Source organism: Perissodus microlepis, chromosome 6 (genome assembly GCF_051167445.1).
Source record: "Perissodus microlepis isolate ML-2025 ecotype Zambia chromosome 6, ASM5116744v1, whole genome shotgun sequence".
In the NCBI taxonomy this organism is placed as follows: domain Eukaryota; kingdom Metazoa; phylum Chordata; class Actinopteri; order Cichliformes; family Cichlidae; genus Perissodus; species Perissodus microlepis.
Genome location: NC_140466.1, coordinates 35,973,205 through 35,990,173, shown reverse-complemented (window position 1 = coordinate 35,990,173; position 16,969 = coordinate 35,973,205). Strand labels below are relative to the sequence as shown.

At 43.3% G+C, this 16,969-nt stretch overlaps 1 protein-coding gene across 1 annotated transcript; it reads left to right on the top strand.

The window, feature by feature from the left end:
- Nucleotides 1-2,622: 2,622 nt before the first annotated feature.
- Nucleotides 2,623-16,916, top strand: LOC146386108 (lysosomal alpha-mannosidase-like). The gene is made up of 23 exons (XM_084932148.1): nucleotides 2,623-2,757; nucleotides 3,517-3,619; nucleotides 5,350-5,523; nucleotides 5,600-5,793; nucleotides 6,141-6,273; nucleotides 6,367-6,512; nucleotides 7,055-7,254; nucleotides 7,385-7,505; nucleotides 7,997-8,075; nucleotides 9,524-9,633; nucleotides 9,799-9,906; nucleotides 11,668-11,784; nucleotides 11,980-12,162; nucleotides 12,256-12,353; nucleotides 12,436-12,556; nucleotides 12,761-12,879; nucleotides 13,342-13,443; nucleotides 13,693-13,780; nucleotides 13,891-13,971; nucleotides 14,077-14,301; nucleotides 14,926-15,075; nucleotides 15,217-15,319; nucleotides 16,368-16,916. The coding sequence occupies exons 1-23, from the start codon at nucleotides 2,623-2,625 to the stop codon at nucleotides 16,469-16,471; spliced, it is 2,994 nt and encodes a 997-aa protein (XP_084788274.1). The 3' UTR covers nucleotides 16,472-16,916.
- The last annotated feature ends 53 nt before the right edge of the window (nucleotides 16,917-16,969 follow it).

Below are 16,969 nucleotides of genomic sequence, written 5' to 3'. Positions count from 1 at the left end.
TGAAGCCTGTTCTATCTCAAAACCATCAAGAAATGGAGGCTAGGAATGGTTGGCTAAATGGTACTCTGACTTTTTGTCAGTCTGGCTACAGTGCTGAAGTGAAACTCAGGGTTGTTCTTATTTTCTTCAATCAGTAATGAATAGTAAGATGTTCTAGCTTTATGGAGGGCTTTTTTAATAAAGCAGGCTAAATGATGATCTACTACATTTTTGCACACCATTTCATCTCCAGCTTAACGAGTTATCTGTTAAATGTTCAGTTTCTATGTCGTATGTTAAAACAAGATCTAGAGTGTGATTAAAGTGGTGGGGGGGGTTATTTTACTTTTTGAGAGAAGCCAGTTGAGTCTGATAACAGATTACACGCTGTCGTTTTGAGCAATACAAATAAAAAAACATTTTAACTGTCAGATAATTTCAAATGCAACAAACATCAGTAAACACGAGCCCCACCCCCCCACCCCCATCCCTATGTGATTGTGGAATATATATGCAGATGTTGTTGTTTTGGTCCTGTCAAATCCTGAGCGATCTGTTCCTGTACTATTAGATCTGGTGAGGTTGTTTGTTATACAATTAACTGGTAGAAGAGTGAGTTTGTGGCTTTAACTGCAAACCTGGATGTTGATTTCTTGAAAACTTTGCTTTTTAAAATTGCAGACAATAATAATTAAATGCACTTAAGAACAGCACGCAGCAACACTACATATGAGCGGGTGGAGGGAGGTTTGGGGTCTTCACTCACCCCCGTTCTGTTAACCGTCTGGGCAGGGGGGCTGGGAGGAGGTGCTGGCCGTCAGATTGGGGTCTGGGATGCGGGGCCTCCCTGCTGCTGCAGATAAGGAGGCGGTTTGCTTTCCTCCACCCCAGAGAGAAGGGTTACATCTCCTGGGTCCGGGTCCAGTTTGCCCAGACCCGGGCGGGGGTACCTGGACCTGGGATATAGAGTTTGTTTGGGGAGTGTGAATGTGTGTACAGTGTTTCTTTGTGTCTGTCTCCACGTCGGGTGAGTTTGTGTATATGGGGGTGGGAATGCACCGTCTGTGTCTATATGTCAGCTTGGGTCTTAGACTCCACCTCTCTGGGAACATCTCAGGCTCTCCGAGGTTTGGAGGCCTATCTCCCCTCACTGCACTCCCTGCCAGTGGCTGATGCCCTCAGACGTTGGTGTGTTGGTGGTTCTTGGTGTCTGGGGCTGAGCGCTCATGTATGTGCCGACTCACTCCTGGTGGCCGATTGGCAGGGCCTGGCGCCCGTGGCCCGGCTGGGCCCCTTCCGGGAGGTGGGGTGCACTCAGGCCTCTAGCCTCTGGGCCTGAGGCCCAATCCTCTCTGGCACAGCTGGCTGCCGGCAGATCCCGCGGGCACGCCACTGCAACTCCCTCTGGCCTCTGCTCCGTGGCTGCTGGGTGACCTCTCGTTTAGGGCTCTCCTCAGCTCTTCCCAGGAGGGTGGCACGGTTGCCCCCCTGGTGGTCCTCCTTGGGTCCTCGTATTCTGGGGCCTCTGGATGTCTGGGGCCTGGATCTCCTCCATACATGCTTCATGCCCTGGGGGACGGGGCTATGGCTCCCCACACTCCCTAGCAGATCGTTACATGGAGAAACCTTTTGAATACAAGCATGCTGATCCACACAGGTGTGCACACGGGTGTTCACAGACGCGGACTACACCTTTCTTGGCTGCTACCTCAAAGCACATTGTGCGCTGTCGATCTTGCGTACCTTTCTCACCATCTCTTCTCCCCTCTATTTTTCTTTCTCCCCCTCTCTTTCTTTCATTCTTTCTCCCTGTCTTATCCCCCAGTCATGTCTGTCCCGTCTGAAACAACTGAAAATCAAATAAAATCAAATAAATACATATTTATAATTTAAAAAGAAAGAAAGAAAGAAAATTACAGACAGACTTAAATACCTCGGTGTTCTTTTGCCCAATGATCCTAAATTGATCTTTAATTTGAATTATCTTGAACAAGTTGAAAAACTGTAAAAGGACATTGAGAAATGGAGGGCTCTCCCTATTTCTCCCTAAATTCTTATATCTATTTTTAAACTTACCTATCTTTTTGAATAAGCAATTTTTCAAATTGATCGAGTCAGTAGTATTACCATTTGTTTGGGGCTATAAAAATCATAGGATATCAAAATTTCATCTATCTAAGTCTAAACTTGAGGGTGGATTTGGTCTGCCATGTTTTTAGTTTTATTATTGGGCTGCAAATGCTAGAACTCTTGCTTAGTGGCAGGAAGGGTACAAAAAGGTCATGTCTGCGAATTAATTGATATATTTAACTAACTTAATTTTTACCTTTCTATGTTTATTATCACTGTTCTGTTCATTATCATATAAACAGTACAGTGATTACATACATTATATACAGTGATATATATATATATATATATATATATATATATATATATCACTGTAATGTAATGTCAGTGTTTGTCATGTTAACTTGTGTTTATTTTCGCTGAGTCCTCTCATTCCGCGGTTTGTCGCTTACTTTTCCCCAGTGCCTTCAAGTCAGATTGGAGGGAAAACAATTCTCTGCTCTCCAGCTTCCACAGCCATGCGGTAGACAGGGTGATGGTCACGTGACCCACCTCGACATAAACAGATGTCACATGCTTTTCGGGTTGTTTTCCAACATGGCGGGCAGGTCGCAGCAGCTGGCTACAGCTCTCCTGTTTATCCTCAGCGTGGTTTTAAGTTTTCCTCTCGGCGAGAAGAAAACAGACGTTCCAACCTGCGGATACGAGGTTAGCTACTTTATGTCGCGCTTTTGTATTTTATTTACATGTGTTAGGGTTAAGGTACATGTCAAAAAGCTCAGTGGAGCTGTTAGCGCTACTTTCTGTTTCACTCACATGACTGTGCTCACATACAAGGAAGTGCTGGTGTTGTGCCAAAAAGTGCCCGCCTGCCAAAATCTGATTTCCAATGTCTACCTGTGTTTTTATGTGTAATATCTTTACCTATGTTGGTAAATAGATTTCGGTCAACAGGCTTTACAAAGGGGTTAGATATAACATTTTAAAGTTACATCTTTTTCAACTCTGTCTTATTGTACTTACATTACAACCAATTCCATCATTTTTGTCCACTTAAAATATGTTTATAGAACTATTGTTAGATGTCTTTCAATATCTGCTGTCCTCTTGGCCAGATTCTTCTTAAAAACACATTTTTAATGTCAACAAGCTTTTTTAACTGCATAAATGAAGGATATATAAAAGTCACTGCCAAAAACTGATTGCAGCTTCTACTTTGTTACAGGAGTGTTGTTTGTGGCTCAAGATGACTTGTATCATTCATGAGGGATACATTTGATATAGGTTTCACATATCATAGACTAACAAGTTATGTATAGCAGTTTAAATACGAGCAATCCTTTTTTGGTAAATACCAGAAATCAGTTTTTGGCAGACGATCACTTTTTGGAGTGAATATTTGTCGACATTATGACTCTTCCGACAGAGCAGTACAGCTGTATTCATAGAGTGTGTGTCTGTGTGCAGTCATGTCATGCCACCAAGCCGGGCATGTTGAATGTCCACCTGGTGCCGCACACACATGATGACGTTGGCTGGCTCAAGACTGTGGACCAGTACTTCTATGGAGGTCAGTGTGACACATACAGAACACTGTGAAGCTATTAGCCAACCTCCTGCTCTGTGTTTACTCTGTCAAATGTTTGCATATGTTTCTATTTACTCTTGTAGTTCTGCTGATGCAAGTTAATCTGCTCTATTGACTGGTACTAAATATCTTCCTGATTGCTGCTACAAGTGATTGTGGTTATCCTCCTGCTTTAAAGCCCTATGATGTGTTTTAATGGTGGTTCATGCACATGATCTCTGGATTTGATTTGAATGTGAGCTGGAGTGACAGCCATCACTCATGTTCGAACCACTGTCTGTTGTTGGGGCTGTGCGAAATGTCGAAATGTATCTTTTTTTTTTCTTCTTTTTTTTGTGTCCTGTCTGGCACTGTAGCAATCAGAATTATTGTCTGAAGGCCAAGAAAAATGCCCAACAGATTTACTTTCCCAAGTGGGCCTTTTGCTATACTGGTCCACTTGATTGTCATAGTTTATTTGATCTTTATTAGTTATTTTTATTCTAAGTTATTGTAATCAGGCCAGACTGGACTCGGGGACGGGAAAGAAAAACAAGAAGAAAAGTTCAGAAGAAAGTTAACAGAAGGAGAGGGAAAGAAAAAGGAGAAAAGAGATGGAGAGAAAAGACAATGAAAATCTGCTTCATCACCTTTTTTTTTTTTTCTTTTTCTTTTCCTGGATCACCTGTTGAGAAAGAAAAAAGAAAACAAGCAGAAGAAGACTAGAGCAACAGAATAAACAACATCATGATGATCTATGGGAATGTAACAGTAAATACTAAATGTTAAACATTATTGTGCAGCACGTAAGATCGACAGCGCACAGTGTGCTTTGAGGTAGGAGCCAAAAAGGGTGTAGTTTGTGTGTGTGAGCACCCGTGTGTACACCTGTGAGCATGAGCGCGCTTGTATTTAAAAGGTTCCTTCGTGTAATGATCTGCTAGAGGGTGTGGGGAGCCACAGCCCCGTCCTCCAGGGCATGAAGCAGGTATGGAGGAGATCAAGACTCCAGACATCCAGAGGCCCTCAGAACACAAGAGACCAAGGAAGACCAACAGAGGGGCAGCCGCGCCACTGTCCCAGAAAGAGCTGAGGAGAGTCCCAGATGAGGGGTCACTCAGCAGCCGCGGAGCAGAAGCCAGGGGGGGTTGCAGTGACGTGCCCGTGAGCTCTGCCGGCAGCCAGCTGCGCCAGAGTGACCGAGCCCCAGGCCGAGAGGCCGAGGGCAACCCACCCCCGAAGGGGCCCGAACCACTGTCGAGATGTATCAGAAGACGATATTAAAACACCTTCGTTTCATTTTATACTCTGTCGTGTATTTCACGCTGCCTCATAATGTACTGTTTACTGCAACAGTTTACTTCTTCATTGCTTTAGCGTTTTATGCTTTTAGTGCAATTGATTGTCGAGCTTGCATATTTTAATGTCACATGTTGTTTATAGTAAGTTGTAAGGCCAGGTGTTGTGCAGGTGACCATCATCTGATATTGATTTCCAGTCTGGGTTAATATGTAAGCAGAACCCATCTGCACTGAGGGTGGTTTGTTTGGGCATATGCATGAATGCAGATGAGCACATATACTTTCTTGCTGTTAAGATACGTTAGTGTAAATAAATATTTTTCAAACTGTGACACACAGCAACTAAATTCTGACCACTTCTTGAAGCATTGATTTCTGTGTTACAAAATAACATCTCTTTTGTCCTAAATCTGTGCACATTTGTGTGCGTAGATCGTAATGACATCCAGCACGCTGGTGTTCAGTACATCCTGGACTCGGTTGTGGATCAGTTGTTGAAGAATCCAGACAGGAGGTTCATCTATGTGGAGACGGCCTTTTTCTACCGCTGGTGGAAGAGTCAGAGCTCCAGCATGCAGCAGACAGTCAAACAGCTGGTTAATGAAGGTAAATACCCATTCAGTACTATACAGCTGCGTTAAGTGTTTCAGTGCATACTTACCAAAAGCTGCTCCTCCCGCAGGCCGTCTGGAATTTGTGAATGGTGGTTGGTGTATGAGCGACGAGGCTGCCACACACTACAGCGCCGTCATTGACCAGATGACCATTGGTCTGAGGTTCCTTAATGAGACTTTTGGAGCCTGTGGCCGTCCCCGCGTCGCCTGGCACATCGACCCCTTTGGCCACGCCCGGGAACACGCCTCCATGTTTGCACAGGTAGCATAGCTCTTTATGTTTATTCTTCGAGTTTTGCACGAGTCACACTTCAGAATTGCTCAGCTCATTCACTGTCACACTTTCAAACGTTGGCCATGTTTAATATCAGCAGTATAGGGCAGAATAGAAGGATGAGCATAATTGGTCACCTTAAGGAAGGCCTGATCTCTAGTGAGACTTAAAATGGGAGAATTTACAAATTTTTGGCTGTATCAGATTTGCTGCTCTGCAATGAATCAAATGGGCTTATTTCCAGAATGCTGCATTATTACATGAAGGCACAATTTAGTTCACTGGCTTTCCATTTGACTTTACTTTAACCATTACCTGTCTGTCTTTTGCTGCAGATGGGATTCGATGGCTTCTTCTTTGGTCGTCTAGACTATCAAGACCGGGCTCGCAGGATGAGGAATAAAGAGCAGGAGCTTCTATGGAGAGCCTCCGACAGCCTCACTCCTCCAATGGCTGACCTCTTTACTGGTATGCAAAGTTTCTTTCTTCATCCCTTTATGTTAATGACTTCTGGACTTCTGGACATTATTTTTTTAACCGTTTGCCCCCGTTAACCAACAGGGATCCTTCCTAATGGCTACAACCCTCCTGAGGGCTTCTGCTGGGACCAGCTCTGCAGTGACCCACCTATCAGAGACGATCCTGATCTTGAAGACTATAATGTTGATGATGTGGTGGGACGCTTCCTCGTCATCGCCAACAGTCAGGTTGGACACAACTCCACACTGGCGCACAGAGACACTGATTTATCAGTCACGTGGTGTTCTTAACACCGCATGTTTAACTAACACTATGAAAAAAATGCTCATGTTAAATCAAAAGAAAACAAACAACGCTTTCTGATTTAGAAAAAGAGGAAGCAGAAGGGATGCTGTGCTTTTTATCCCAGCCCATATACAGCTGTGACTAGCTAACATGACATGTAAAATTTCAGTAGGAACCTCTTGTTTCAAGTAATGTCAGCATATCTTCATGCAGGTCCCCATAAATTTTTTCTCAACCTGTCTGGTTTTATTTTATGAACCTGTCATGATCACAATAATAAAGACATCTACAGATAGTGTAATGCAATGTCCTCCTTTAATAATCCACATTCACCACTTTAGCCATCATATAAATGTGCTTTGAATAGTGTGAGGTGTGTGTGATTGAAGAGATGTGTGAATTGTTTAATTTCACTCTTCTCTTCCCTTTTCTTCCTTGTTGTTTAGTTTAATCTGTTAAGCATTATTTCCTCTTCCTTTTTTAGTCTACGGTCTATAAGACCAACCATATCATCATGACCATGGGCTCAGACTTTCAATATGAGAATGCCAACCTGTGGTACAAGAACCTGGACAAGCTGATCCACTATGTAAATGCCCGGCAGGCAAATGGCAGCAAAGTCAACGTGCTCTACTCTACACCGTCCTGTTACCTGCAGGAGCTGCACCGAGCAAACCTCACCTGGTACTGTGAACTTTAAAGGGGCAGGATAATGTTTTCTTGTTCTAGCAGCACTGTTGGTGTTAAACTCTATTGTAAAAAGTGTCGTCTTGTGCATTTTAATATCAGCTAAATCCATTGGTTTTCTATCCAGGCCTTTGAAAACAGATGATTTCTTCCCCTATGCAGACGACGCTCATGATTTCTGGACTGGCTACTTTACTAGCAGACCAGCGCTGAAGCGATATGAGAGGATCAGCAACAGCAACCTGCAGGTACTCTGAGATTTACTTTGTGCGGGGCGATTTTACAGTGTGCTCGGCATTACACTTTGTGTTGACGACATCACAACATTCAAACTTCTGCTTTTCTATAATTACCTCTGTAACTGTAAGTCCTGTCCCACTACATTACAGCTTTCAGAAAAATGTAATTGTTTTAGTGTAGATGGTAGTTAGCATGCTAACATTCAAACTTTAAGAATGTTAGCATGACATATGCTAGATAAGTATAACATTGTCACATTACACTAACAAGCTTTAAATTTTGTTCTGTGAAAACAAAGTTTATCTAACTCTTAACATGAACTGTAAGCAAATAAATGCTAATATATAGCACGAAACACACTGTTAGCTGGCACTTAATAAAGCTATCACTGGTACCCTGCGTCTATAGAACTTAAGATGTGGAAATATAGGTTTAATGGTGGAAAATTTATACCTGTGTGACTTTTTAAATTGTGTTTACATTTTTTTCCTCGTAATAGACTTGTAACCAGCTGGAGGTATTTGGTGGTCCAGCCTCCAGGAAAGGACCCTTTGGGGAAGGTGAAAGCCAGACGATGAGTAAGATTTGATTTAATCTTTTTTGTGTCTCCTTAGTGCAGACCTTCCCAAAGTGTGGGGCCCGCCCCCTAGGGAGGGCGCAGAGCCATGGCAGGGGGGGCGCGGGATGAAAAGGGGGGGGAAAAAACAAAACGCTTGGACACTGCTAGCACAGGCGCCCACAGAAACGCAAAGCAGGAGATGAAGCATCGCTGAATATGTTTCCAAACCAACTTCATTCTAAGCCAAAGACTAGAAAATATGGTGAAGCATATCTTCCCTTTGGTTTCACCTGCACAAGTGCCGAGGTAGGTCTCCCCTGGAGCAGCGCTGGGCTGTTTAAATCACGGACAAACAGTATCCCACATTCGTGATTTTTAGTTCACAAACACTTCTTGTAATGACTAACTACTCCTGACATTTTGGAGATATACATACTATACTATACTTTATACAGTAAAGTTACAGTGGGATACAAATAATATCAGGCTGATCCTGCCACGATTTGTCCCCTCGGTTCAAATCACGGACAAACAGTATCCTACAGCTGTTTGTTTTTGAACCCATTTTGCACAGAGAGGCATTTTTTGAAAAATGTATTGACAGCAATGTTGAATATTATTACACAGGAAAAAAAACAACTACACGTAAAATAATTACATGGTGGCGCCTCTGCCTTTCTAAATGGAGGGACAGTAACTGCGTGTAAAACCTGCAGAGTCAGATTAACAGTATTTTGTCTCTATCTGCCATTCTGCAATTCATCTCATGTAAACAATAACGTGGCGCACAGCGTGACGTGAAAAAAGGCACATACCTTTGACGTTGCGTGACAAACTCTGTATTCCTCGTCCACACATAAACGCAAAAAAGGAGTTTTAAAAGAATCTCAGTTTTCGCTGATTCGAAACGCCGTTTACGTGTGGACGAAACAGCTGCGTTTTCAAAAATACCCGTGTAGGTGCGGACGTAGCGTAAATTAGTTAGTAGTTTATTTTCTTACTACCTGCAGATTACTTGTATTTGCTTAATTGTTTACTAAATGTTTGAGGTGTGAAATAAACCGCAATGGAGCAAAATATGGGTGTGTGCGTGCGTGCACGCGGGGGGCGCAAACATTTTTCTTGTAAAACAAAGGGGGGCCCAGCGAAAAAAGTTTGGGAACCGCTGCCTTACTGGGTTCTGCACAGGCATACTCTAGGTACTCTGGCTTCCTGCCACAGTCTAAAGACTTACGTATTAGGTTAACATGTAATAGCATGACCATACATGGTTGGCTGTCTTCATGTGCTACTCCTGTGATGGACCTGTCCAGGATGTAGGAGAGCTGGGATGGGCTCCAGCCTCCCCACAACTGTGAATTGGTGAACCGGTTAAGAATATGGATACCTTTTAAAAGTTGTATTTGTGTTACTAAGACCAATATGATGTCAGACAAGAGATTGAGTGACGGCTGCTTTCATTGGTAGAGAAAGCCATGGCTGTGGCTCAGCACCATGACGCTGTGTCGGGAACAGAAAAGCAACACGTAGCAAATGACTACGCCAGGAAGCTTGCTAACGGCTGGCAACACTGTCAGGTACTCCAGGCTTCACAGTACATTATCTTACCCAACAGAAGTTACTTGTGCTAAATTTGTCATTTTCTGTACAGGAAAATATATTATCATGTCTTTAGCAGAAAGTCTTCTTCAGTCCAAACTTTCTTGCACAGGTTTCTTGTCTAACCGTTGTCTCTCTTTCAGGTTTTAGTCAGTAACAGTCTGGCTGCTCTCAGCGGCTTGTCTGCTGAGCGAATCTACTGTGATAACCTCAACGTCAGCGTGTGTCCTCTCACTGAATCCAGCAAGAAGGTAAAAAACACAGAAAATAGACTTTGAAGGGGACCCGCTTTACTCATTTTCAACTCATCTTTATTTTTGGAATTGACTAAAGTAGATTTGCATGATTTACAGTGAAATCCTTAGTAATCTTTGCACTGGTGCAGCCCAATTTAGAGTCCTATTTAAGTCATCTGTCTGATTACCACCCACTGGTAAAAGGTTTGAACAGCAACCCCAAAAAGGTTGATTCTGTTCATCTGGACGTGACGTTTTCAGTGGGAGAAACGTTTCGTCACTCATCCAAGTGAATTCTTCAGACTCAGCTGACTGCAGGTTTCCCCAACCTTATAAACAGGACATTTGCACAATGCCTGAAACCAGCCCACTGAAGGAACAATCTGCTGTGAGGTCAGTTTCTTGATCATTAATATGCAAATTGTCATGACCATTGATCAACAACCACTGATCAACGGCCATGAGTACCATTCAGAGAAAGTTGGGGAATGGCTGCAGTCACAGCATTGTAAGATGGTGAAAGATGTACCCTTAGGCCCCCTCCTGGCCTGCTTGCTCAAACCAGCGTTCCTCCCTGTCCAGGATGTGTACATCATTGAAAGAGTGTCCGCTGGCCTGTAGGTGTGAATAGACTGCAGAGTCCTGGCCTGACGAGGTGGCTCTTCTGTGTTGAGCCAACTGCTTCGCCAGAGGTTGTTTGGTTTCCCCGATGTATAAATCCTGGCAATCCTCCTGGCACTTAACAGCGTACACTATGTTACTCTGTTTGTGTCGGGGGACCTGATCCTTGGGGTGGACCAATTTTTGCATAGTGTGTTTTGGGCTTTAAAAGCCACAGAGACCCGGTGTTTAGAAAAAAATGTATCTCAAATGTTCTGCTTCTCCTGACACATACGGGATCACTAAGGGTTTTCGCTTAGGCAGCAGTTTTGCTTCTCTCCTGAATTGATTGGCGCCTCCAAGCTTTGACAAGAGTCCAGCTGAGATAACCATATTTACTCAGGGCCTTCATGATGTGATGTTCTTCTACTTCCCTGGCCGCTGTGTCTGTTGTAGCGTCCTGATGACACCCAGTTTGTGCTCCAGTGGATGATGAGAGTCAAACCTTAAATACTCACCCGTGAGCATTTGTTTACAGTACACATCAACTTTAAATGTCCCCCTTTACTGGTGTAAATCTCACAGTCTAAGAAGGCTAACCTGCCATAACCTCCCAGGTGAACCTAATGTGATGGTCCACCCAGTTAATGTGATCAGTGAAACCTGCGGTCAGCTGAAACGGAAGAAGTCACTTGGATGAGTGACGAAATGTTTCTCCCACTGAAAACTCTACGTCCAGATGAACAGAATTCATTTTTAAGATTTCCTTACCTGGATGACTGAGGATGCATCAAGACATTTGAACAGCAAGTGGGTAGAGTCACAGCTGCGTGCCCGAGTCACTATCCTGTCTGAAAGTGAGCATTTAAAATCTGAAGGTTTGGCTCATAAGTATTACTTGTACATGCACTGATCCTGTCATTTAAACCATGTTTAACCATGTTAAACAACCATCCACCAGTAACATAATAAAAAAAAAACCACAATATGTCATCTTAAATGTAATTTTGAACACTCTGACCCTCTGAGATTTATCCTCGGAACAAACAGTGTATTCAAGGTGTACAGCCTAAAAAACCTGGGCTACAGTTACTGTAAATACATTCTGTGTAATTACAGATAAGACTGAATGCTCACGCTGCCTTTCTCTCGCTTGTCTTTTTGTCTGTCATTCAGTTCTCAGTCAATGTGTACAACCCTCTCGCTCGGCCCGTCACTTGGCCCGTCAGGCTGCCGGTCAATGGAACAGCGTACAGCGTGTCAGATGCTAGTGGCAAAGCGGTGGACTGCCAGGTCAGTATGTGTGCCAGCAGCAAGTATGAGATGATCCCAAACAAGCTGTGCAGTTGTCAGACACAAGATATAGATGGATCTCGTCTCAGAGAATGAAGTCTGCGATACGTTTTCACAGCACTGTTTTTTTTGTATCATTCAACAAGATGTTCAATATAAACAAAGATAACACTCGATAATGTGTTTGCATTGAAGGTGGTTCGCGTGTCACAGGCCACTCACGAAGTTAGAAGACAACGAGGCTTTGCAGTCAATGAGCTGGTATTCCAGGTTCAGGCACCTCCTCTGGGCTACACCACGTACACGGTGGCCCTGATCCAGGACGGACCTCCACCTGCACCTGCACAGCAGCGCGCACCCCCAGTGATCCAGAATAAGGTCAGAACACAGCATACAAGTCCAAAATATTCAAATAAATAAACAAAATCTTCTGAAAAAAGAACTGTTTTTGTTTGTTTTCGTGCACTCTAGTACCTACAAGTGACCTTTGACCCTGAGACAGGTCTGATAAGCAGCCTCAACAATCTGGAGACCAAACAGAGCATCAAACTGACACAGAATTTCTACTGGTTAGTGTTTCTAAAAATAACGAAATGAACACGCTTTTTTTGAAGTTGAGTTTCCAAATGATGTGTTGTTAAAACGTCCCAGGTACAACGCCAGTGACGGTAACAACGTAGAGAGCAGGCAGCCTTCTGGAGCCTACATCTTCAGACCCAACTCTTCCACACCTTTCATCATCAGCCGGACGGCCAAGACGGAGATCATTAAGGTAGAGATGTTTGCTCGTATCCAGACGTAGATTCCTCATAGCAAAGCTTTGTTTTTACACTGTTATTCGGTTTACTTCTAAATTATCGGCTGCTGTCATTTTATATGTGTGGGTGTCAGAATGAACGTGCCAACATGTTTTACCTCCCCGTTTAGAGGCTAATATGCAGCGTCTAATTTTGTACTGCAATGCTCTCATCCTCAGACGTCAGTGGTGCAGGAGGTGAGGCAGTGGTTTGCTCCTTGGGTGTCTCAGGTGGTTCGTCTCTATGCTGACAGCAGAGCTCTGGAGCTCGAGTGGACTGTGGGACCTGTGCCGATAGAGTGAGTTTAACACGTGCACACTACACATGTAATGGAGATGTTTTTAGAGATAAGTGGTTGTTGAAATTTCTGTTCTCTTCAACCTTTCTAAAAGCTCAGTGCCTTAATGTCAACTGATCTTCCAGGGGAGAAAAACCTCATATGGGGCAATATTGTGGCAGAGTTTTGCCCTTCTAAATATTTCCTCATATCATAGCAAGTGATTGGCTTAGATTGCCGTTATCTTTCCCCCATGTCAGATTATAAATACATGGAAAGAGGGAATTTTAGACCGTAAGATTCCATGCACACCCACTGGGGAATAGCTTTAGCTCATAATTTAGGTCTATTTTAGCCATTTATTTATTTTTTTATTTGTGAGCGAGAGAAATAAATTCAAGGAAAAGTGAGGAATCTTGGCCAAAATGCTCCCCACACCACCCACCTTCAACCCACGTCACACTTGCTGTCTTGACCTTTTAGTGACAGCCTGGGGAAGGAGGTGATCACTCGTCTGGACACCAGCATCAAAACCTCTGAATATTTCTACACTGATTCCAACGGCAGAGAAGTTCTGCAGAGGAAGTAAGAGTTTGCTTTTTGTTTTTTAATGATGGAAAATGCATTTTAACCTTTTAAAGTTGTTGCAGTTGTTTTGGATGGTATTTTACAGATTATATACAAAGTAAGACAGCTGTACAGTTATGTGATAGTTTTACATTAAAAGAATCCAATTCCGTACACTTAGAGAGTGTGTGTGTGTGTGTGTGTGTGTGTGTGTGTGTGTGTGTGTGTGTGTGTGTGTGTGTGTGTGTGTCCCATCCCCCCAAACAGGAAAGACTTCCGGCCCACCTGGAACCTGAAACAGTCAGAGCCCATTGCTGGAAACTACTACCCAATCAACTCTCGCGCTTATATCAAGGTTTGTGTGTTTGTTAGCCTCCATTTGGAGAGACAAGCAACAAAAAGCATTGACTGTTAGTTCTATGAATTATCACAAGTGATGTTTTCCTTTCACTTGTGTGTCTTCAGGATGATGTGGACCAACTCACTGTGGTAACGGATCGCTCTCAGGGTGGAGGCAGCATCCAGAATGGTTCACTGGAGATCATGGTGAGGCATAAAGTCGTAGCTCATCACCATTAGCATGTTGACCCCATCTAAGCGCACACAAGGAGTTCTTATTAAAGTCTCTCTATCCGACCTCCTCACCCTCAGCTCCACCGCCGGCTGCTCCACGATGATTTCCGTGGTGTTGGTGAACCTCTCAACGAGATCTCTGGCATCTTCCCAGACGGGCTGGTGGTCCGCGGCCGCCTCCTGCTCACCCTCGATCCCCCGCAGACTGCTGCCGACACGCACCGCCCCCTCGCAGAGGGGATGGTGTTGCAGCCGCTGCTTACGTTTACTGATGGAGATCTGAAGCCAAACGCTCAGCTGGAGGTATGTAAATGGTAAACGGACTGGTACTTGTATAGCGCCTTTCTACTCATTCACCCAATCACGTGCACATTCGTACAGTACTTGTACAAATACTGCATGTATTTTAAAGACATGCTATTAACACACTTCACTAATCGGGTCTCAAAAGTCACGGTGATGTGATCTGTGTTTGAAATATTAGCAGTGCAAGAACCAGCTGGCCTCCATCTTGCAGGTTCCTGTTCAAACACCTTAAACTCCTGTGTGTAAGCTTAAGAAAAGCTTTGTACAGTGCTGTGACCTGCACTGTACAAACTGCAGGCTGTTCCTGTGAGAGTCTGCTGCTTGTTTTGAGTCATTGTCTCCAACTGTCTATGCTGCTGGTTATAACCCATTTCTGTCCTGCTGTGTACATATTTGCATTTTTTAGAGATGGTTTCACTCGCTCTCAGGGGAACTGAGCTAAGCTGTGTTGCCTTTAGCGGCAACTGCTGCTGACATGTTTTCAGAGCCAGTAATTGGTCGAAATTCATATCAACTTTATGTAGTAATTTTATAGAAAATGTGGTTGGAATACATTAAATAATCTTTTTTTTTTTTTTTTAAAGGCATGGTTTCTGTGAGTGAGGGGTCTTTGTCTTTTAGTTCTCAGGGCTCCTGGCTGCACTGCCCCCTGCTGTCCACCTGCTGACACTCAGTCAGTGGGATGAAGACTCAGTGCTGCTGAGACTGGAGCATCAGTACCAGAGCTCAGAGAGCAAAGTGAGCTCTCAGCCAGTGACAGTCAACCTGCAGGTCAGACATTCAGAAACAGTTTAAACCTTGTTACACTCAAAGCGACCGTACGATCATCTGTCATTCACTCGTTTCTCGTTTGCAGTGCAGTGGAATGTCGTTTTGCTGTAACTAATCCCATCGTCTTTCCTGTCTGTGCAGAAGCTGTTTTCAACTCTGGAGGTTCTGGGTGTGGCTGAGTTGAACCTGTCGGCCAATCAGTGGAAAGATGAGATGAAACGTTTTGACTGGACTCCTGAGAAAGGTACAGGACACCAGTGTTGTGTCAGTTAGTTCACCACTGCAGTTTTGAACGTCACCCTAGATTCAAAGCTGGATGTGTTCTCCAGTCTGACTCGATTTAAATTTGGCTAAATTTCAATGAATGTCGTCTCCTCGGGCGTATTTTAATATGGATTCCAACTCAGCTGCTTTGAGCTTTGTGCATTTTGGAGGTCGGTGGTAAAATCTCAGAGACAAAGTATGAACTTCTGTGGAAATCACTTTGGTTCGTTGTCAGATCAAAGTGAAAATATTTTAATAGATTAAATGATGCGTGTTCTGTGCGCTCGTAGCTGCAGTTCCAGCTGTGTGAAAGAAATGTAGCAGCAGTAAAATAAAGTATATAAACATTTACACATTTTCTGCATCACCAACTGAATACATTTATAATCCAGTGACAATGAAGTGCACAGTCTGCGCTTCAGTCAGTGGTTTGTTTTTTTGTTTTTTTTCAATGTATGGCTTCAATACGAAACTTATTTGCAAACATATACTGCACTTAACATAATTCAGTAATCCGTTATTCTGGCTTTGTAGTTCACTGCTCTTCAATCACACTTCCATAGTGAGGATTCCCTGATATTTGCAGATTTTGGCCTTTGTTTACTGTTGTCACAATTTCATTACATTATTTATATCGGAACATTTGTCGGTGTAGTAATATAAAGACTGGCAACATCTGGATTTTTCAACATCTGGCAGGTGACCATGCACTGAAGGAGCGCTGGGCTGATAGAAATCTGCTGATGCCTTTTAAATCTCTGATTGTAGTCATCGACTTAACAGTTTCCCTGCAGGTGCCAATTAAGCCAGCAGGGAGCCATAAAGAGTCATAAACAGATTGATATGCTTCATAATGTAATGTATACTACAAGGTGTTTCTGGAGCTCAACATGTCATTTTGTTCCTTTGTGAGGAGACTTGGTTGCTGGTCACTGACCCGTGTCACTGCTGGTGTGTTTAAAGATTAACCAACTAAAGACACTTTGTGTCGTTTGTGGTTGTGCTCACATAATGTGTCTGTTTTCCAGGAGAAAAGCCGCTGCTGAAGACATTTCAAGACCCGTCCACGTGGGAGGTGACCTTAAGGCCAATGGAGATCCGAACGTTCCTTCTCAAAGTCAACCTTAGATAGCCAATCACACATGAGATTTTATAGGGTGAATTATTGTATATTGACATTCCTGTGGCTTGTTTACGTTGCTGATTTAATAAAGTGAGGATTTTTAGGGGAAAAAAAGATGAATGAGAAGTTGTATTCACGCTGCCTACGACTTAAAATCGGATCACAGCTGTAGCCCGGACTGACCTGGGCAAAAGTCATTTCAGGATGCCTTCAGACTTTGATACAGAATGTCTGAATAAGATTGTCGTAAGACTGAATTTGTTAAAGCTGCCTTTAACATTTTTGAGAACATTTATATTTGTGGGGTTTTTTGTGCTGTTGCAGTAACAGAATATAGTCTCCCACAAAGTGATATGTGCAATAAAGTATAATCTTTGCATTTCTGCTATGTTGTATATACTTAGATTTTTCTACTTATCAAGAAGCAGCTAATAATAAAAATCAATCATCATTACTGTCCTGCCCTCGTGTTTGTGCCACAAATCTTGTGTATAATCAGTGAAGCAG